General features: G+C 38.2%; 1 protein-coding gene across 1 annotated transcript; it reads left to right on the top strand.

Annotated features, from left to right (window-relative positions):
* The first annotated feature begins 3,145 nt into the window (after window positions 1-3,145).
* On the top strand, window positions 3,146-21,567 carry stat6 (signal transducer and activator of transcription 6, interleukin-4 induced). The gene is made up of 22 exons (XM_069140879.1): window positions 3,146-3,492; window positions 7,349-7,494; window positions 7,688-7,832; window positions 8,483-8,557; window positions 10,004-10,166; window positions 11,163-11,263; window positions 11,840-11,988; window positions 12,317-12,433; window positions 12,626-12,793; window positions 12,994-13,081; window positions 13,168-13,290; window positions 14,072-14,164; window positions 14,582-14,785; window positions 14,863-14,957; window positions 15,052-15,185; window positions 15,918-16,067; window positions 16,155-16,215; window positions 16,367-16,432; window positions 17,439-17,504; window positions 18,138-18,182; window positions 18,398-18,490; window positions 18,600-21,567. Exons 2-22 carry the CDS (start codon window positions 7,361-7,363, stop codon window positions 18,643-18,645), a joined length of 2,316 nt encoding a protein of 771 aa, XP_068996980.1. The 5' UTR covers window positions 3,146-3,492; window positions 7,349-7,360; the 3' UTR covers window positions 18,646-21,567.
* Window positions 21,568-23,306: the final 1,739 nt, after the last annotated feature.

Genomic DNA, 23,306 nt, shown 5'->3' on the forward strand with positions numbered 1-23,306 from the left:
CAAAGCGCTGCGTGAATAAATTACTGAATAATTTTAAGTTGCTGAGTGCTCAGAAAGAGGAGACAGCATTTAATCCAGCTGAGTAGATTTTAAAAAGTACCAAATGCAATATGATAATAAAACAGCCTGTGGCATATTTACACTGCTACAATGCACAGCACAGATTTACACATCCATAAAATGCCTACAAATATTACAACTTCAAAACCTCAGACAGCAAAGCTGAGTTGTCACATATTCAACACATTAACCCCACCTGGTGGCTTCACTTGGAAAAACACTGAAATATTATATTACTTCCAGAGGATACGTGATACAAAGAGAGAAATATGCCGTCTATAGAAACTACGATACTACCATATTGGGTATGCAATTCAGGTTAGTCATTTTGAGTTAATTTAGAAAATGATAATATCCTAGGTGCATAATGCATTTTAGTTTAGTGGCTTTGAGCATTTCACTACTTAATAGCCTTTCATTTTTTTTTGAATGATCTCAGAAAAAATGCCATGGTTATAAAGTCATTGTAAATATTAGCCTATAGTTTCTGCAAAATAGACCTCACATAAACAATTACCTGTACGCATATAAAAGCTTAATTTATGTTTTAACTCATAACTACAATTTTGGAGCAGATATTCGATGACTCGCAGCACTACACATAGGCCTACCTCCGGTTGGGCTCCGTGATGGTCCCAATGAATGCCCCGGGTTTTGAAGAGCAGCTCCCGGTGTCTTCTTACAGGTGGATGTCCTTGGTCCAAAAGAAAAAAACGTAGCTATAGACTCCCAAACGACATTACCGCCCGGAGCCTGACGCTGCAGGCGGGCTCTTGTGATAGATGTTTAGGCTTGATATCCAGTTTCCAGTGTCACCTCAGCGGGAACCTGCAGAGTTAGGCTACTAACATGTAGGTATATTGCCGCATGTGATGAAGCTTATCTCGTTTTAGACTTGTATTATAGTGGCCAAGCATATACTTAAGCCAGAGGGGCTTCATAAACGGGCAGAGGCCTATAATTGACGGGCTCGCCTTATTGCCATATTGTGTCTCATGAAAGTCCAAACTTCTGTTTCTTTCTAGTGACGTAGGTTTTATTTCTCATCATTAATGATCTTCAACTTCTAAAGTGCAAGAACCCAAAACAACTGTCCATAAGATCGTGACAGCCAAACATTTCATTGACATGCAGCAGCGTGATGTGGTTTGGCGCAAAAAAATCCGCAAAAAACTACTTGTGCTCCTCCGTTCAGCAACACCTGTCACCTGGTCGAAAGTTCCTCCTTGTATTGAGATTGACCCAAAGCACAAAGGCGACACCTAGTGGACCAAATAGTGTCCCACATACACTTAACTTAAAATAAGCTCAAGAAATGTATTTTTAAGTCAGTAAGAAAAATTCTGTAACAAGATCTAAACCATAGAAAGAAGCTATTGCCAGTGAATATTAGTGAAATCAGTTTTTTTGTTCTAATTTCTGAATGCCTTTTTAAGAAGTGGCCATGGGTAAGAAAATTAGCCTTAAGGACTAACTGCCACATTTACAATCATTTTTGTCCCTGTCATACAAATTGATAAATTAAATTAAATGTAATATGCTGTATTTTATGATACATTGAAGTGTCGAATCATTTTCATGTTTCCGTGCAAGGGGGAGTCAATCTTAACAACCTAATATGTTGGTTTTATAATTAAATATTAAATTATCATAAAGATAAATCAACTTTATTTAACAGTGTGGTAAATTATGCTTAAATTGTGGTGGATTATGCTTATGCTATGCCCATTTATATATATATATATATATATATATATATATATATATATATATATATATATATATATATATATATATATATATGTTTAATCCAGTCTTTAATCAAATGCTATTATGATACTATATGTAACCCTGTCGACTCAGCATTAAGATATACTGCACACAGCTGTGTGCCCAAGGTCATGAAAACACGAAGTAAGTTTCGGTAAGTGATAACTCACACGCGAGCTGAACTCAGATTCAGGAGGTCACGGTACCAACTCTCTATAAGGAGTTGGTACTCGTCTTGTGGAACATCCGAGACTAAAGTCCCGCCCTACTGTGTATAAAGTATGTAATATCAAGTGCTCAGATCAGACTCCAACAGAGGGACCTCTGGTTGATGTTGGGCTCTCCGTGATATCATGTATGTTGAAGTTGCTGAATAAATCAACTTGCTGATTGAATCTGCCTATGGGTGTCTCTGATCAAAACAACTCGGTGGAAATCAATTGGTGAATTTCCAACAACAGGTTAATCATATGATTTGTATTTAAATCCTTAATTTGCTAATAATTGATCGGGAGCTGTCAAATAAATTAGGCAGTAAAATGTGCAATATTTGCCACATTTTGGTGGAAGAATAATCAAATGTCAAGTAGAGTAGGCCTACTTGAATAGCGGATATGACCGGAGCACACACAGCACTACGAATAGAAATAAACTTTATTTGCGTAGTACTTTCCAAACAGAATTACAAATTGAAGCATCAAACATAAATAAACCTTCCAGCTGCAGAAAACAGCTGGAGATTCTGCATTGCACCAATGACAGACAGGGGGACTTTTTCTTTAATGAGCCCTTATTTAGCTGCCAGGATAAACATCAAACGGTCAAAAGTTGGAGGTCTGAGCGAGGTAAAATCCTGATTGTTACATAACAGTAGGCCTGTTTTTTGTCAGAGGTTGCCGTTGGGAAGATGTCCGACTCGAAAGCACTGCCGTCTGTAGATATGGTATCATGTGTCTGACTGGAAGTTACAGCATGTGCTTTAATGACTCAACATTACTCCGCCTACGACTCGTTCTGTGGAAGGTGACCAAGCCCACTAAATGCTGTAGTTTCTGTTTCAAGGGCGGTAGATAAATGCCTGCCATGTTTGTGCTGTTTACGGTCCATCATATCATATTTTCTGTTTAGAGACATTAGAGCCCGCAGAGTGCTCGTAATCGGATCCTTTTACAGTACTGAAGATAGACGCACGCCGAAGACCAGACATGGTGCCAACCAATATTTTGTTTTAACTTATTCTGCGGTGCAATAAAACCCTTTCAGTGTGAATCATCGCGTTACCATATCACAGCCCTGACGTTTGTCCGGACTAAAGAGTGTACTTCTGTCGCGTGTGCGCGTAAACGTACACACAGGAAATAAAGCGCGCTCTGGCGTTTAGTGGCACATCGTGGGTAACAGGGAAGTGAGTGAACCTAACCCATTTTCTGCGTTGGTAAAAGTTGCTTTCGCCCCACGTCAACAGCTCAGCGCCCTAAGTTTGCTTTCTCTTGGTTTTAACGACAAGTTGACCAGCTTTCAGGGGACGACGTCAAGCGTTTTATTGAGCGATGGAGTCAGGAATTTTCGAATAACAGGCAGAGGGATTGTGAGACAGAAGAGGAGGAAAAGGCGACGCATCACAGCATTTTTCAATGTTTTAAGGTTTTTGTTAAAATACAGGTAAGGATACATGTTGTTTGTTTCACAGTACCCAGACTGTCGCAGTTATTTCCAGGCCCTGCAGCTGATGAGGCCTGGATACTTGTCAGAATAGTGCTGTATGATTGAAGTTGTCTGCGTTTCTGTTACGTAAAAAATAGAAACAATTGCAGGATGAGTGACGGCCTAAAACACAGGCTGTTGTTCGACGTATGTGATGTTATTGCGGTCATGCAAACCACAACAGTTCCGCTGTCTGTCATTTTTGCGAAACTTTTACCACCTAAAAAGAAGTCCCACATGTCCTTAACATCTCTATCGTCTACGCCCCATTTCACGAATTTATTATGCATTATCTAATGGTCAGGGCAGCAAGAATATTGCTTTTTTTTTTTTTTTTTTATAGTTCCTGTACAATTACATGCTGTTTAAATTACACTAACTCTGGACGGACTTGATGACATTTTAATTTTTAGAAAAGCGGTTTTAGTATCGCATGTGGTCAATATTAATTTCCAAGAAAACACATGTTTACTGTGTGCCCAACTGTGTAAATTTTATTCTATAGAGTACGAGTTATGACACTGTCAGCCATCCGCTTTTCACAGTGACCAAACAACCGACATCTATGTTGATTTCATCCTGGCCACCATAGACGTTGTCTGGCAGTGAGTGTGTTGACACATCAAAACCAAGCCAAGTTTAAAACCTGTAAACTCGAAGGCGAATGGAGAGAGACTCCTGGGAGACAGATGCAAACAATCTGCCATGAAAATGATTCACATTATTAAATACTTGCCAGCTTTATTACAATAATAGCCCCTATTGAGCTGCCAAGCTGTCCTAGAAAGATCCGCTCTGAGTTCTCTTCACTACTGCATGTCACAAAATGAAAGAGGAAGGCAGAAGTCTCTCGCTTTCTCTTTCAAATCAAATCAGACCAACTAGTTTGATTTGTATGAATGTTGTTGAAACAAATGATCGAATTCAGAAAAGAGATATAAATCATGTACACTATTACTACAGAGACATATTTACACAGACAACCAGGGACACATATCCATAATTCTGATCTCAGTGGGGTTTCCATTTGTTTCTACTGTATCTACTTAGTCATTTAGTCTGAGCATACAACATCTTATATTGGAGGAGGAATCACTTCTCTGCTGCTCCTTTGATGTTTCTTCCTTTTTCAATCCTGTTAAAAGCCTTTTTTCCTGTTCAGAAAACGACGATCGAGGGTGTTGTATGTTGTACATATTGTACTCGATAAGTACACAAATATTTTTATCACTACCAGGAGAGTACTCTCTGTGATCTGACCCGAAATTTAGAGAAGTTTAGCCTTACCTACCTGATGAAGCATGATTGCGTATTTGACTTTCTATAAAGAAGTGAAGTACAAATTGTTTGGTTGTGGTGAGTTTACTGCCAACGTGAAGTTTATTGATAGCTGTAGAGGGGAGGAATGCTGCTTTCAGTGTGAAATAGTTTTTAAAAAAGTTTAGTTTTAGGGTTTTAAAGGTGTGTTTGTAAATGATGATTATTTGGAGTTGATCTGGGTGAAGATTTAATGGAACTTTCAGTTCTCACAAAGATATATTTTAGAAATAAGTTCTCAAAGCCAAAGATGACATCGTCATATTTTCAGAGGTTTTGCGTTTATTATACAAGACAAAAACTGAGCAAGTCCACACATTTGGGAAACTGGGATTTTTGCTAGTGTTGGTTTAAAATGATTTGGACAATCAACCAATTACTCGTATCAAATTTTAGCCAACTCATTTTCTGCTCAATAATTAATTGACTAATTGTTTCAGGTCTAAATTAAATTCATCACAATTTGGACTGTTATTGGAAGAAACTATGTAATTAGAAGGTGTCCCATTTGTTATGGGATATTGTGATGGATTTTTTTGTAACCTTTTATAGAACACATGATTGACAGACAAAATGAGAAAATAATTGACAGATTGTTCTATCATGAAAATGATAATTAGTCGCAACCCTTTTTTTGGATGATGACAATGATAAGAGGCTTCTTTCTCTGCTTTATTCAGATTGTTTGATGGTGGGTTGGTTGAAAGTAAATCTAATGTAAAAGGCTTTAAAGAGTGTTTTTTCCTTCAACTGGTGACATATATAACATTTCTTGTTTATCCTTGGATTTTTCAACTAACATAATGAACACATTACAAAACATCGTCAAACTTCCTTTGTTCTGATTTCTGGGCATTCCAGTGAAAAATTCTGAGTTCTGGTTTAACTTCCTATTAGTCAGTGATACCAACTATACAATTCTGACCTGTAATTTTCCACCCTAACAGATATTTTCATATGTACTGACATGTACAGAAGTTCTTCTAATTGTAAAAGGTTTTTCCCATTTCACCCAGTAATCTGCATCCAGAAATTTAGCTACAGTTTCTTTTCTGTAATTATTTCTTTAATATTTTCCCTCTTTTCATATCTGCAAACGTTTATTGCCTATTTCTGTATTTTCTTTTTAATATTCATTTTCACCTGTTCGTTGATCGACCTCAAAGTGATAGATCGACTTTAAATACTTGGCTCTCACACCAGTGGAAGGGCTAGGAAGAATAATATTTGAGGCCTAATATCAAAATGAATATAGAATTATATTCAGATGGACTGCCGCAGCACCGTTCAAAAGGAGTGAGTTTAACTATTGACACCATAATTACTTTGTATCTCATTAAGTTGAATGGGAGTCTAGGGAGAAAGAGGTTTTTTTGGAGCTAGCCCCTAGCAGTCCTAACCCACTTCTGGATTGACTTCACCATTCAGATCTGGAGACTATGTTCATTTTCATAGACAGTATTTAGTACAGACAATGTATGAGTAGTATCAATCTTCTCATCCATCATCTATAACTCTCAGAACGAGAGCAAATAGGTGTTTCCCAAAGTCTCAAACTAATCCTTTAGAGGGACTAGTTTGACACATAAGGGGTGAATTTGAAGAGAACTTACAAAACACAATATCCCCTGTGAACACCAACTTGGATCAGGAATGAAACAGGAAACCAGTCTTAACTTGCATAATGTAAATCAGACTGCAGAGAGATATCTAAGCTTTCAAAAGTCAGGGGGATCATCCACACACTTGATGGTACCTGGTGAAATGTTTTAGGCATTTCAGAAAAGGAGGGATTCATGGTTTGACCTTCATATTACCAGGAAGCAGTGTCAAAGTGAAGTCTTAAAACACAAATGTGTCAGTACACTGTTTGCACTGAGTGCTTAAACCCACATGTGATAAAGCTCACAGGATACACTTGCTTGATGCCAGCAACAGATTGAAGACATCTATCTCTGTCTCTACATAGCTGTGGTGTACAAGTTTTCCAGATGTCTGTTTGACATGCATGTAGTTTTGACCTATATTCTATTTGTCTTATTGCCCACAAATCTTGTGGAGACCAAAGCCAACAATGAAGTGGTCTGACTAACTAGTTTGTCTGACATGGCGCGCACACACACACACACACACACACACACACACACACACACACACACACACACACACACACACACACTCGCACGTACACATGCACACACACACACACACACTTTTTTCAAGCTGTGTACCTTCAGGAATGCCTGTGTTTTGGCTGAGTGCCACAAACAGGGTAAATACTTGGGAGAGTAAGAAGGAAGAAACTTGAATTGCTGGTTTTGGTCTAATCATAGGATTTGTTGATAATTAGAAAAATATACCTTTTGCCTGCCTTATTCTTCAATTCGAGTGTGCTGTTTGACCAAAATGATGCCCTGTTTGGTTCCACTATAATTCTAAAAATGTAATAAAACAGTGTAGACATATGTTATGGCCTTTTATTCTGTTTACTTTGTAGCCCTGCTTGATCATGACCCAGTGGATGAACATAACCCCGATGCTCCAGTGCCTGTCTGATGAGACAGTCAGCAGCCTCTATCCTCCAGCCACCTTCCCCATTGAAGTCCGACATTATTTATCTGAATGGATAGAGAGCCAAAACTGGTATTACGCTAACACATGTGCACGCACATACTTTGCAAAAGCCATATTTTCTTGCATACATTGTAAGCATGTGTATTCTGATTTAGTATTGCATGTGCTTGTTAATACATGACCTTGGAGGTATGGAGCTCTAGGTATGTTTGTAAGTTTACAGATACATTCTGCATGTACATTTATGTGTGTGTGGTTACAGGGAAGACTTTGCACTGGAAAAGGTGGAGCAGGAGATCAAGGCTCAGGTTCTGTTGGACCAGACCATCCGCATGCTGCAATCGATGGCTCAACAGAATTCAAATGTAGTGGACAGGATGAAGCTGATGCAGATCAGCAAGAACATGGTAAGGAGACTGTGTCACTCGGGTCAATCCTATCGTAGCATGGTATTTAGGTTCCTCCCTGCACCCACGACCGGTTTCAATAATACAGTGTCACTTTGCCAGCAGTAGGAGAGAGCATATGCACCCACAACTTTATAATAACAATAATACTAAAAGTAAATGTTACTTGTACAGCAGAGGGGAGGTGAGATCCGCCCTGAGATGCTGAAGGCTCTGGACCTTGTTTGGGATGTCTTGGATGACATGCCTCTTCAATGTAGGATGGAGGTTGGGATCAGGGCCTGTGGACTGGAGGGGTGATTCCCATTTTTAAAAAGTTGGACCCTAGAGTGTTCTCCAACTATTGGGGTGTCACACTACTCAAACTCAAAGTACTTTAGAGCAAGAAAATTACATGCAGTGCTGAAATAAAAAATACTTCAAGATAATAAAAACCTACATACATACACACACACACAAGGGCTTAAAATACTACTGAAAAGAAATGAATGTCTTTAAAGGAATTCAGAGTAACCTCACAACCGATCTGCTGCAACATTAATACAGACTATACTATACTAGGCTATAATACAGGAATGTATTATTTGTGAACTGAATGTAGTAATATGGCCTGTATTTAAGATCTGATGAGTCATGTGCTTTCTTTAAAGTATCAGCAGCAGCCTCTACAGTTTGCAGTAATGGTTCGAGACATTCTCAGGAAGGAGAGGGTTCTGATCAATACGGTAAGATCCTTATTAACATACTATCTGTGTTTAGTTTAACTAAAGTCCTCACCATAATGTGTAATCATATTTTAAGGGCTGATGAAGCTTGATCTCACAAAGTTTAGGTGACAAAGATTTACCAACTGAATCTACACGTAGAAGTGATTACAAATACACCGACCAACAGGAAAAGACTTTGTGTTGCAAGTGGAACTCTTTTACAAAAGGACTGTAACACAAAATTTGTAATACCAATTATGCACATTTAGCACACCCTTTTCAAGGTAAAAGTTTCATGTGTATAGTTATTTTCTAACTTGTATGCAGCCATTGTTTTAATTTCGGTAGTTCATCAAAGTAAGATCTGAAACTTGCCTGAGAAAACTGTAACTTTTTAATCAAAGTATCCATTTAACAGATTTCTGTACCACTTTAAAATCTCTCCTTTGGCTTGTATATGTTCAAGGATCAGAGATTTGTTTTTATGGACATGGGGTGTTTATATTTAAAAGTCAGTGTTCTCTGTTTGTTTGTAAATGTATTGATAGTTTTAATTATTCCAGTGAGCTTGTTTTTTTTTCCTGATATATCTGGTATACCAGAATCTTCGTGTCAAATTTCAAGACACAATGTCAAAGCAAGGCAGTCACATCTGGTTTTAAACCGAAGCCAACATGTTTTGTTGTTGGAAAATCAAACCGAGAGGACAGGAAATAAAGAAACATAGAAGTTATTAAAAGGCTAACACTCACACTCTCAAAGGCATCAGAGCATACTTGATTGTGGTAATAGGGATAGTTTCATAACACCCCTGGCTTGCATTTGCATTACCAATCATATTTAAACTTTTACAAAGTTTATAAAGAACTATATACTGTGATGGACTGCCCTCAGTTCAAAAAGCAAGTTTCAGGTTTTAGGAATTTAATTTCCTTCCGTCAAAGAAATCATCCTCCTGAAAATGATATGCAGGTCATGGTTAATTGCAAAACAGAACACAGACATGATACACATTATTTTTAGATTGTGTATGACTTAGTTATCCAAGATATTATCATTCAACATAGATCAACATTAAACTTTTTTCTTCAGTATAGAAATGCCTAATCCAGCATACTTGTATTAGTTACAATTTAGAAAGTTTGTAGCCCATGTCTAATGAACTGACTTCAACATTTTACTTCCTGTTTATAGCTGTAAAAGCCGAACAATATGGGCAGAGTAGTTTCAAATGCACAGCATCATCAGTGAGAAAGTAGGATTAAAAAAACAATAGTTACAAAATTGGTTTTGGGAGCAATTCATGGGTGTAAATATATTGGTTACCCTTCTCAGGAGAAGGTAAAGATAATTTGTTTTCTGCATCATTTTCTCTGTTGATTTACTTTCAATTACACTAACAAATCATGTGTAAAACAGTTCTGATGCTTTGTAAGTGTATTTAGTCCTGTTCCATGTCTGCAGAGGCGCACAACACAGTACGAAACGTACCCGAGTAGAGACGCTAACATGCAGGACGTGGACCACCTGGTTCTGAAGGTGGTGGAGGTCCAGGAGATCCGAAAAAAGATGCACCAGCTGCAAGAAGAGCTCAATTGGGAGAGGCAAAACTATGAGAGTTTACAAGGTGAGGAAAACACAACGTAAACACAGTTTCTTCGGTAGTGCCCTGCTTAATGTTAACATGCTACAAATACTGTGAGGTACCAGACTGCTGTGCTAATTGCCAATAATCTCTGGTGATGAAACTGCAGTTTACAGAACTAACTTAACAGACTGAAAGTGGAATAGAAGTATTTTAGTTCCTCTTTTTCAAGATTAATTCAGTTTCTTTCCGTTTTATTTTCTGAGCCTCAAGTCCTGTTTTGTAGACATGTGGAAACTTATTTAATTTAGTTCCACTTTATTTAATTTAGACAGAATGTTAAATTTTTAGATGATAGTACTGAGTACTGTGGTACTACTACTGTACTACCTCAGGCTTTTTGCACATTTTCACTTGTGATTTCAACACCCTGACAAAAATATACTTTATATATGACTTAAAGGGCTTTTTGTTTTATTTTGTTATATTGCTATAATTCAAAACCCCTTCCTCCTACACAGTATTCTGTTCCTGTGTGCAAAAAGAGCAACAACTGTTTTAATGTGACATACTTGAATATTGTTTTCTTTTTAAATACTACTTTTGTGAACAGTGCAAATAGTACTATCCATATCAGGTATGCATAAAATGTACATCTGGCTAAACTGGCTAAACTGGCTAAGCTGGCGGCAAACAGCATAAATGCTGTTTCCATAAATGCTGTTTGCTGCCAATTTTCACATGTGCAGTTCAGTCTACCCTGTTTTATGTGCAGCGAGATGTTTTTATTAGAACTGACACTGTGTTTCTTCAATATCCATTCTGTCAAAAATGGCTCATTTTTAGTCGATTTGCTTTCCTGTCAGAAAAATCACCATAGTTTTCCTCAGAAAAGTTGTCCTCTGTAATTTGGTCATTTTTGTTTGTCCATTCATGTGCAGCAGAGATCACGTTTAATTTTTCTCATTTAAGAAAATGCAACAGTGTCCGGTCGTGCAGAAATGACTCAACGTGTTATATTGTTTGTGGTTTCAATAGGACCATTTCAACAGAACGGGCTGGATTCTTCAAAGTCTGAAGTCCAAAAACTGCAGAACCACATCCATCAGCTGGAGTTCAATGTGAACTCAATGGCCACGGTGAGACAATGGCTTATGCTGCCTGTGCCAACATTACTGGCACCTTAGGGGGAAGTTAGATATTTTGGTTAAATTAATTTGTGAAGAAATTAAAGTTGCACATAACCATAGCATTGTAGATAAATTCATATTCAATTATATATATATTTTTAATTTTCTGATCTTACTTCACCTACTGAAACAGACGTTCAAGTCTGTCTTTTGGTGGTCTTTTGAATGAATACAGATAATACAGTTTAACAGACAGAAAACAGTTTACATAGTTTAATTCATTTTCTGCCACCACCTGTCATGTCAAACTAAATCTTTTTGAGATTTTGAAATGTTGTCCATTCAAAAAGGAGTAATTAGTCCTTAAGAAATGTCAGAATGGTGCATATTTCATATTATTAACTAAAAACAGAACAACTCATAAATAAATCTTTGGTGGTCTAAATGTTAATTTTTAACAACTGTAATTTTGGTATGGTACATAATATCTCTTTGTTTGTATGCATGGTGTTTATCGGCATGCAAATTTGTCTATTGTTTTGCTATGGATGTCAGTGTAATGTGTATGGATGTTGGTTGTTGTAGAAGCGTTTCAAGCTGCTGAAGGAGTGTGTGGACTGTCTCGACCACTGTCAGACCCAACTCATCAGCTGGCTGAAGACGTGGAGGTCGGAGCAGCACAAGGCAGCCATCGGACATGCCTTTGACGAGAACCTCAACCCCCTGCAGACCCGGTGAGGTGCACCCCACTGCGCTTTTTCCTCTTTACACTGACTGCCTGTGTGTTGTATTGCTTTTATCCACTCCTAATGATAAGCCCACAACTAATTAAACATTAAGCTAGATGATCTTTGACACTTACATGTTTATCTTTAAATGAAAGTGTGACGTATGTGAAACTTGGGGTTGCCTACGGAGAATTCGGCATGTGGACAGGAGGATCCTGAGATTGAACCAGCAACATTTCAATTATTGGGCAACCCGCTCTACCATCTGAGGCACAGCTACTCAGATGGATAACACAAACGGTGTTTCACTTTCTTTATATATTTTCTCCGTTAGGTGTGAGCAGCTGCTTGGGATGAATGGGAACCTGAGACAAGAATTGATGCTGATTGGGGAGCGAGTCTCAGACCTCGAGGAAAGGCTGGGGAATCTTCTGCAGGTTCTCATTGAAAGGTAGTGCAGTCACATTACTTTCCTTACATATATTTATCTTTCTTTTTACAGTGGAAAACAAACAACAAAAATACATGTGTTCCCATCCTTCACTCACAAACAACAACATATACAACTTGAATTCACCTTTAAATCAAAAAGTGTTTTTTTTTCTCTCTCTCTTCTCATTAATGTAATTTACATCTCTTTCAGCTCCCTTGTAGTGGACAAGCAGCCTCCTCAGGTCATTAAGACTCAGTCAAAGTTTTCCACGACTGTGCGATATCTGCTGGGAGAGAAAGTAGCTCCTGGGAAGCCTGTGTTGCTGAAGGCGCAAATCATTAATGAGCTGCAGGCCAGGAACCTGGGCAGTGTATCTTGGTGAGCCACATCTACTGCACAACATGGAGAAATGCACACTGTCAGGAAAGAGAGGAATAGTTCACATTACTAATAAAGTTTCAGGCTGAACTCTAGTTAGTTTGCATGGTATCCACTACTTTTTTTTCCAGGCTTTTAAGGTACACACGAAATGCTACTTGTATGAGGGAATAATTGACATTTAAGCCATGTTGCCGCAGTGATAATGTTGGGGAGCTGATAAACAACTCTGCCATCCTGGAACACAATACAACCAGCAAGAGCACATGTGCCACCTTCAGAAACATGGTATGTACTGGTCTTCATTTTCCACTCCATATTTGGTTATTATTCAGCCTTGTTAACAAATATAACCTCTCGATTTGATTCGGCAGTCCATCAAGAAAATCAAGAGAGCAGACAGGAAGGGATCGGAGTCTGTGACGGAGGAGAAGTTTGCTCTGCTGTTTTCCACAGAAATCACTATCACAGGCTGTGACACTCCTTACAAGATACAGGTTTGGCTGAATATATTGTCCTATCTGCTCCTCAGCTGTTCTTTGCATCCTGTTTCTCACTGACATACTGTAAGATTTTGTATTTGAGAGTTTGAGAGAGTTTGAGAGAGTGAGATAGAGAGAGTTTGAGAGAGTGAGAGAGAGTTTGAGAGAGTTTGAGAGAGTGAGCGAGAGAGTGAGACTGACTTTATTAATCCCACAAGGGAAGATTTTGTGGTTACAGCAGCATGTACAGGGCAAATACATTTTTTAAAGCAATACATTACAGAATATAAAATTATACGTCTTATTTATTTATATACAAATAAATATTTATATACAAATAAAAATATCATAATATTACATTTAACTAAACTAAACAACAGTGCAACGTCTTATTGATGTAGGATGGATTTTGCCAGAGGTAAGTTATTGTATAGTCTTATTGCAGTGGGCAGGAATGATCTCGTATCGGTCCTTGTGACAGCAGAGCTGGATGAGTCTATTGGAGAAAGTGTTCCGCTGCCCATTATGTTATGTTTTTTTTCCCTTTTTCACAATACATTGAATGCAGTTGCATTCGACATCCTGGTATATCATATGTTAGAATACAAGCTTTGTGAAATGCTTACCGAGCTAAAATGTCACATCTATGTAACATAGAATGGAGTCTCACATTATAATATGATATGAATATATTGCCAAACCCTATTTCACATATTGTAATTGTAATCCAGCATCCATGTATATTCCAGTGGGAAGAGAGCTATCAGTAAGCGTAATATTATATCATTGATTGTAGATGATCTCTCAGCCGGTGGTTGTCATTGTTCATGGCAGCCAAGACAACAACGCTGTGGCCACCATCATATGGGACTGTGCATTTTCTGAACCAGTAAGTCTCAAATTATTGTTTTGTCTTTAAATTTTTATATAACTGCTATTGTTCTTATATCTTGTCACTTTTTATGCCTCCGCGCATACACATAGCCGTCCAACACGATCTCAATAACACCTTAAGGGAATTTATTCAAACTTGGCCGAAACATTCACTTGAAACCAAGAATGAACTGATACGATTTTGGAGGGCAAAGGTCGTAGGTCAAGGTTACCCCCTCACATTGACCTATGGTTGTGAATATGATATTTCAGGAACGGCTCGAGGGAATTTGCTCAAGGTCACTCTGACCTCATGTCTTTCCCATTTTTTTTTTTAACATGATACCTCAGAAACACCACTTTCTTTTCCTCACATCGTTGTAAATGCATATCAGTGCTCTTGCCGTGTCATCCATTTTGTCGTTGTCATCAGGACAGAGTACCCTTCGTGGTGCCGGAGCGTGTGCCCTGGAGCATGATGTACAACACTCTCAACAGTAAATTTACCTCAGAGGTCCAGACACACCATAACCTCGACCAATACAACCAACTCTTCTTGGCCCAGAAGATATTTGACAAGCCCGACTTTGCTGAGGACTTCAGCAATAACATGGTTTCCTGGGCCCAGTTTAACAAGGTACGCACAGTGTCAATGCTCTCACGCAGACATACATTGACTGACAGTCAAATCTCAGTGCCTTTTCAACCTTACAGGAGGTCCTTCCAGGTCGAACGTTTACTTTCTGGCAGTGGTTTGAGGGAGTGCTGGAGCTGTCCAAGAAACACCTGAAGACCTACTGGAGCGAAGGGTGAGATGATCCCACTGCTGTTGCAACAGAAAATATTAGCAACCTGTGATTGTTTGTAATAATGACAAGTGTTTCCAATGTTCTGCTCCACCAGGTTGATATTTGGTTTCATTGGGAAGCAGCATCTACACCTGATTCTCAAAGACAGGCCGAATGGGACGTTCTTGCTTCGTTTTAGTGACTCTGAGATTGGAGGCATCACCATCGCTTATGTGTCTGCTAATGAAAGTAAGAGTCAGTGCAGCAACGGTTTGAGTTTGATTATGTTTAATATGTTTTTCCCCTCAAATCGTTCTGTTTCCTGTTTGGACTGTGAAGATGCAAAGGTGCAACCAATAAATTCAATGTTGGCATGATCAGAAGGCCATCATGAAATATATATTTTTATATGTTATTTATTATTTGTTACTCTGAGTTTTACACTTTAACACACTCCCTCATCTTGGATGTAAATATTAACAGTTTTTTTTTTTTTTGTACTTTAGTCTACTGCAATAAATTTTGATGTAAATTTATAAGAATCCATTACATTGTTTATAGAGTGTTTTGGAGATAAGTAGATATGATTTTGATCTTGCTAGATTTGATCAGCAGGAGAGATGCTGTGTTAGTGATCGGCTGTTACATTGTGGGAGGTTAGTGTGAGGGACAGGGATAGGGTGACGGATCAGTTGATTGACATTGAAACAATCAATCACAGCAGTGTAGAGTTCAGAACGTGCATCCCTCCAGCCGATCTAATCTAGCATCAACCATATATTTTCGGTGCTGTGTTACACAATAGATACATGTTAAATGTTGATAATTTTGTAACATTATTTGCAAAAACAGTCATATCTGTCTTTGACTTCTCTTTCTCCCAAGTCTTTTCTGTGACTCTCTCCCTCTTTCTCTTTCACAAACATCCCCCCCCACACACAAGCATATGCACTGACAAATCAAAACATTTTTTTCTCCTAGCTGGGGGACAGAAAATCCAGAACATCCAGCCTTTCACCAAGAGAGATCTTGAGATCCGTACCCTCGGTGACCGCATCCGTGATATCAACGACATAACGTACCTATATCCTGACTTTCCAAAGCACGAAGTGTTCAAAAAATTCTTCTCAGGTAATGGTGTTAATGCACAGAATCAGCTGTATGTTTTTAAGTTCTGACAATAGATGGACTTCTTATTTTTTGTCTTGTTTAAAACAGAGCCTCAAGCATCCTTCGTCGGGGGTTACATCCCTGTGTCTCTACAGACTAGAGTCGGCATGTAAGGAGCTATTCATTATTTTTTTTATTTTTTTATTTCACTTTATTAATCCTCGAGGGGAAATTTCTTCACTGCAGCATTACAAATGATGCAGTAAAGTCATCTTAAGGAATATTGAAAATTATTATTGTGTGTGTTTTTGCATGTGAAGGGATGCCATCCCCGCAGGTCCCAATATGGCACATCGCCCTGAAAACTCTCACAGTGTCTTCCCCATGTAAGTGTCACTTTTACACATTTCTCTCTTTTAATTCATTTCCATGATATCCACTTACCCTGTAATTTGTGTTTCCTGGTGCTGTCCTTCACCAGGTAGCAAGCAGTCCTTTAGCACCGGCAACATGTTTAAAGTCTGTTTGCCCACAGGAACCTGTAAGATAGTAAATAGAATTAAACTCAAATGTACAAGTGGCAAAAGTAGAGTGGCCAAAGACCTTCTCATGAAATGAAAGCACAAAAGTAGACCAATGATATTCATGTACCTAATTAAGGTAAAAGCTTTTATTAGCTTTGGGATCTTGATCTACGTTATAAGATAATGTTCTGTTTTAACAGTTTTTTTCTGCACAGTAGTAGGCACGCAGTGTGTAATGACAGACCTCCAAATATGTTTAGTTCTTAGGATGCTGGGCTAACTGTCTAAAGGGCATGGTCATAGTACAATAAAGTTGTGTCCAAATCTACTTTTGCAAGTTTAACGGTGGCTAATCTACACGCATAGTAAGGCCCATGGTTCATAGGGGTGGTACCTCATGCCCTAAACAATCGTAAGTGTGTCTGGGACGTAGCATGAAATAAACCAAACAGAATGTCTTCTCCCATTCCCTATAATAACCAGTGTCACTTGCACCTTGGCGGATTGTCATCCTAATTATGTTCCCTTAATAAAACAATTAAATACTGTGCCACTACCTTAATACCCGGTTTTTCTTGGTTAATTTTGCAATCACTTTCCATTGCCTCCGGGTAGCAATGCACCAACAATATACGTTACATCACCTTATTTAAGGACCAAGGATGTGAAAATGACAAATGTTTTGGTCTTAAACTTGCATAGGCTTAAGTTTCACTTGGTGCTGCTTTTTGCCAGGAGTAAGGTAGAGCCTAGTCTATTCAAGGCAAAGGTTGCGTTGTGGTACTTTTTTCCCTTTTCACGTTATTGACTTGCACTTTGGTTACACTTCATATTGTGTACTTAGTTTTCATATTACATGCATGTGTAGGGATGCTACGGCTACGGGTTCCAATATGGCTCCTCTCGCTGAAAACCATCATGGCGGATACCCCATGTAAGTGTCACCTCTGCACTTCTGAACATTAAAATGTTTCACTTGTATTATTCATTTACAAAGTTAAATTACAATTTATTAGCTCATCTTACAGTGAAAAATGAACTTCCATGTCCTCCACCATCCCTGGAAATGTCAGCAAATTTGTAACAATTCAGAGCTTTCCAAAAATTTTGAGGACCACAAAGGGGGAGCGGTCATATGGACTTAGTAAACCCAAGCTTATTTAAAGGCAGCAAGGAAAAGCATAGGTTTATTAATGTTCTCTGCACTGCCATGCCTTACTGGGACACTTAACTGATTCATCAGTAATCTCTACCTGTGCTTCTCCTCCTGTGATATGTCAAAATGTCTGCCCTGAAAAGCATGTTTTATTCATTGTAATGCTTGGTATGTTAGAGAGCTTTGGGATCTTGATCTAAATTAAAAATACTGGTAGGCTTTGAACAGTGAATATCTTCACAGTAGAAGTACACAGTTTGTGAAGATTAACCTCCAAATGTGTTTAAGACTCTTTAAGAGAATGTTTCCTTTTTAAATAGCAATAGTTGTATGACTACCTCTTTACATTTTCACTTTACTTTGGTTACACTTCATATTGTGGACCAAATTTCATTTCACATTCATCTGCAGGGATGCTCCAACTCTGGCAGAAAACGCTCACAGTGGCTTTGATGTGTAAGTGTCTACCTAATCCCCTGCAGTGCATATTTATGCTGATTTAAAAAAAAAATACATGTGTAAATACATTCAGTAAATTCCTGACACTAAAATGTGACAAACAAGTATTGACGCCGTTGATTCTGTAATTTGACCTGTGTCCATTTCTTATGCTAAAATAAGCCTGTTTTGAGTCCTGCTGACAGCACTCCCACTCCTACTATTTCTTCAAGGCATCAGTTCCAGCAGTCGTTCAACTCACAAAAGATCTCTCAAGAAATCATTGAAAATCCTGATAGTCCTCCTGTTGACTTTACAGAACACATGTAAGTTTTTTTTCTTTGTGTCATCTGTGCATGAACTCCATTGCCATGTTGTTTGAATTTTCAAAATATACATTGTTTGCTAGTGTTAAGGGTTGTGTCTGTCTTACAGCCCTGCAGTTAATATGGACATAGATTTGGACTTTTTCAAAGTCTGAATTCCCACCAGCTGGTATTGGAGTGTGAAGCAGACATCGAATAGAGACCGGAGCCAAATTTTTTCTCGTGTGACAAATATGCCATCAGTTGTTCCAATTTCTTCCTCCCCTTCCAACATCTATAGTTTCAGCTAACTTTTGAGTAAAAACTTGCTGGAGACAATTTAGATTTCTCTGGGACTCAACATGTTGATCTGGTGAAGTGAAAGGAGGAAATAATGTCAAGGAAAAAGTAAAAGCGACTGCTGTTATCGCTATGAGTGTACTACGAAGCAAGTTCAACATACCCAGGCTTTCTTTGCCTGAGCTGGCCTTAACAAAGCGGAAACTCTGTCAGAGATAATCGGTACTACGACGGTAACCCTGCTTTCAGCAATGAGCGCGTTCACATAAAAGAGATGTTTGCAGCATCTGGCCAATCACAAACATGGACAAGTGTTCTGACAGCAGAGCGACATATTTTTAAAACAAGGAGCAAACTATAATTTTAAAAAGCTATAATTAAATTAAACACAATCCACACTGAAAGCAGCACATGTGCAGCTGCTAAATGACAGAAGGATGTGCAAAAAAAAAATCACCAACTGTGTGAATGTGTCGCAGAAGTTGAAAGACCTAGCCTAGAATATTACCTTTCCACAAAGTGCACAGGAAGATCGGACTAATTAATTGTGGATATTTCATTAGATTAATTTTAGAACGTTTTAGTCTTCATTCAAACATACAACATAAACATAATTCAAAGCAGCAGGCAAGTTTACTGTCATATCTTGTAAGTATAAATGCAGTGCTTTAATGCATCAATCAGTCCCTGTAGTTGGATGATATCAGCAAAAAACACAATGAAATTAATATATATCTAAAAAATCACGGGGGAAAGTCACAGAGGTTTGTCCGTCTCTAAACACTCTGCCCCCCCCTCCTCTGCAGAGGACTGTTTCACCGTCTCACTTCACGCACTGAGCTCCACTGTATCTTCTCCGATTGGTGATGACATTTTTCAGAGAGAATTGATTGGTCAGTGGGTGGTACTTTCTTACGTTTTGATACGATATCTCCAACATAACTTGCTCTGGATCAGGTTAGGTTTGCAGCATAAGTTACCATGGTGATCTAGCCATCTTAAAAGAGCGACCTTCCTGACAACCAAGGCTTCAGTCTCAACATACCTCACTAACCCACTAATTTCGCTTCGTAGTACACCCCTCTGGTGGTAGGTTTGTTGTCGTGGATTTTATTTTGGTTGCTTTGCTTGTATTCAGGAAAATAAGTGATTTACTGTACAGATTAAAGTGCAGTATGCCATTACAGGACTAACCGTGTGATAGCACACGTGTCATGGTTTGGACTTTGTGTACTTTGGTCTTGATTTCAGTTTTGTGTTTCCTGTTTTACTTTATTGTTATTAATGGGGACAGGTAGGACCCAAACACAAGACACCAACTGAGGTTCAAAGAGTAAAAGGTTTTTATTGCAAAGAAAATGGGGACATACAGCAGGAAACACAACACAAAATAAGCCAGGTAGGGTGAATCCCAAAAACACCTGACTTCCAACAACAAACCAAAGAAACAGAAAAAAAAAACCTACTGACAGGCAGAGTGATTGTAAAAAATCCAATAGAGTAGGCTGACGAAGACAGGCGGGCTGGAGACTGGACAGAACACAACAATGGACACGGCAGGGAACACGACAGACTAACAAAGAACTAAGGAAGAGGTAGAGGTAAATACGTAGAGTGCTGATGAGGAAACAAGACACAGGTGAGTACAAAAACAGATGGAAAAAACACAAAGGCAGGAAGTAATAAAAAAAAAAAAAAACAGCAGGAAAGTAGTTTTCAAAATAAAACAGGAAGCACAAAACTGAAATCAAGACCAAAGAACACAAACCATGACATCATGGAAAGACAATGGTATATGACTTTGCCAGTCAGAGAGTACTTTTTAGGTCATAGAACATATTGCATGTTGTCCACTGCTTGCTATATTTTATTTTTTTTGTCATAATGAGACAAACATATTTGAATAGTTTTTCCCTATTGTTTATAACTCTTCCTTGTTATGAAAAATGCTGGCTAAACCTGAGTCATAGTATGTTATAAACTCAGTTCACAGTAATTCACAGTGTGCACAGCAAATAGTCATGGGTCACATAGAGTGACTAGTTGTGTGGTATTGAGGATTAAGAACACAAAGGGAACAATAAGCTTTTCTTTCAGTTGTGACTGTGAAACTATACCACACTTAACACTTAAAATGCAACCTTGGTGATGGTGGTGGGCAGTGATGGTGGTGGGCAAAACTCACAATATAACTATTTCAGTTAAAGTCTCAGTTGGGTGACTAATTAAACTGTGCTAAAAATAGTGAAATGAAAAGTATATTTTTAAACCATCTGTCCCTTTATTTGAAAAAATAATGTTGATTCAAGTCTCATGTTATTTTTATGTGAAATGTTCATGTTTTTCTGTCGTTTGAATAATATGTTTGTATATAATTTAAATAGCGGCCTTGGTTATAGTACAAGATGAAAAGTAAAGAAGTAAGAAGCCATGCAGTTAATAGAAAACACAGTAATGTTAATCTGATGGTGGATGGAGTGTCTTTGCTTCATGGGAGCTCTAAATCTTGTTCTGATTTTAGCAGCCTTAATTTGTGTCTGAATGTTTATCAAAATCAGTCTTCCCCATAAACTAACTTTTGTTCTTTTAAGACGCTTTGCACAGTCAACCATCGCTGGCAGTGTTGTGCATGTAATATAACGGTGTATCAGATGTTCTATATTGCATGTGGGCTTATGTAACCTTTTCTATCTTGTCAACTGACTTTTGGATAAATCACTCCGAGGCTACGATGCAAAGTGTATGCATCTTTCACTATGGTGAGAAATAAAATAAAATTTCAGTTTTTCTCAAAATATCCAAAATGTTCGTGTGAATTTATTTACAAGAAATTGTCTATTTCCTCTAAGTCAAGATTCACACATCACAGCTCTTTTTTTGGCAAATTTTAAATCACTGGAGAGTGTTTAGAAAAAACAAGCAGCTGCAAACATGAATTCCTCTGCCTGTATGATACTACAGAAACAGTCTCATCTGATTTATGGAAATGGTAACTGGGTGTCAGAAGTGTAAAATGTAATTTATGGAAATTGCCTACGTGGAAGATTTGCTTCTTCAGTATATGCAAATGTTGGTTTGTCCCATCTTGAACTTTCTATTTAAATCTCATATTTTCTACAGTGAATCTAAAAAAAAACAGACAAAAAAGGAATTGGAAACTTAAAGAGTTTTCTGTTTTTTTTTTACATATAAAAATAATAAATCAGTGGCATTTTGATTGGGAAGGTACGCCTGTTACCATAAAGGCTGTCTAGTAAATGGAAGCGTATTGGTGTTACTTGGTGTTATTGGCACTACTTCCATAAATCATCAGCCAAAGAGGAGACATTGCACAACTATTGTATTTCCTATCCATCCAGTTTCAGCAATCATGAAATGTTTGTTTGTTTAAAAAAAAAAGAAAGAAAACTTTACACTGTACATCACAAAGCTTTTCCATTGGAAAACAAATTCTAATTTCAACATGTCATTAAAATGTAAATTCTACTCAACCACTGCCAGGGAAATCACACTAAAAATAAAAAGGTTATGTAGAGAAAGCAGAAAGAGAAACAGCTTACATGTCTGGTTCAATAACTGCTCTGGTGAAATTTATAAAACGCTAACTCATCTCAGTGCCCCGTCCCGTTCCCTCCATCCCAGCAGCTGTAGATGTCCCCTCATTAGAGCAGAACAAGATGGCTGCCTCGTAAACAAAGGGAGGAGGTAGGGTGAATGAAGGAGGGATGGAAGAGAGAGGGGACACCAGGCTAGTTCAACTTCAAAGTTCATTCTCTCTGGTGGAGACTGTATGAAGATAATGGTGTACATCTACCACCCTGTACAAACACACTAAAGATTTCAGGTGCCTCACAATGACCTTCTCTCTTCTCTCGAACATCAAAAAGGGCCCTGAAACTGTCACACTCCCAAAGAGCCACCCGGCTCAGTGCGGAAAAGAGAAGGCACCAGGTGTTTGCCAACACCAGCAAGAAGTCACCACACCTCATGCACTCTTTCATTTCTAACCTCGAGTTGATGCACAAAGACCTTTCAGTCATGTCAAACAACACAATTCAACTAGAAAATGCTTGTTCCTTATGACACCTTGTCAAGTTTGCTCTCCTTGTTTTTCCATGACAGGCACGCAAAAGAAAAAGCAAACCAACCGACAAAATTATGTCAGGAGGTCTTATAAATTGTAAGCTAACACAAATACTGTATAAGTTATTCAGATGTGTCACAAACCTGCAGTTTCCCCACTCATAAAGCAAAGGGTAACAGATTTGGGAGCAATAGGACCATTTTAAGTATTTGCAAATGTAACTGAGCTCAGAAAACACCAGATAGTTTTGTGTTCTTTTGTTTATTTCAATATAAATATGAATGTGTGTGTGTGCTTTGCTAGATGAGACACAAACTCCAAACTGTTTGAATTTGGCTTTAAGACGCGACTCAAATGCGTAAATTATGGTTCATCTGATATAAAAATGGGATCAGTCTAAACATGGAATTTGTTGAACTTGTGTATTAAACTTTTGCAGTATCAGTGAGGGCA

Source organism: Embiotoca jacksoni, unplaced genomic scaffold (genome assembly GCF_022577435.1).
Source record: "Embiotoca jacksoni isolate LCO1_2020_lvr unplaced genomic scaffold, fEmbJac1.0.p SCAF_9, whole genome shotgun sequence".
Lineage (NCBI taxonomy): Eukaryota > Metazoa > Chordata > Actinopteri > Embiotocidae > Embiotoca > Embiotoca jacksoni.

Excerpts from the sequence above, each read along its gene's own strand:
- stat6 (XM_069140879.1), top strand. The coding sequence starts at position 7,361 with ATGACCCAGTGGATGAACATAACCCCGATGCTCCAGTGCCTGTCTGAT. Across the intron at positions 13,291-14,071 it reads ACACTCCTTACAAGATACAG|ATGATCTCTCAGCCGGTGGT; the intron begins GTTTGGCTGAAT and ends CATTGATTGTAG. Across the intron at positions 16,216-16,366 it reads CTACAGACTAGAGTCGGCAT|GGATGCCATCCCCGCAGGTC; the intron begins GTAAGGAGCTAT and ends TTGCATGTGAAG.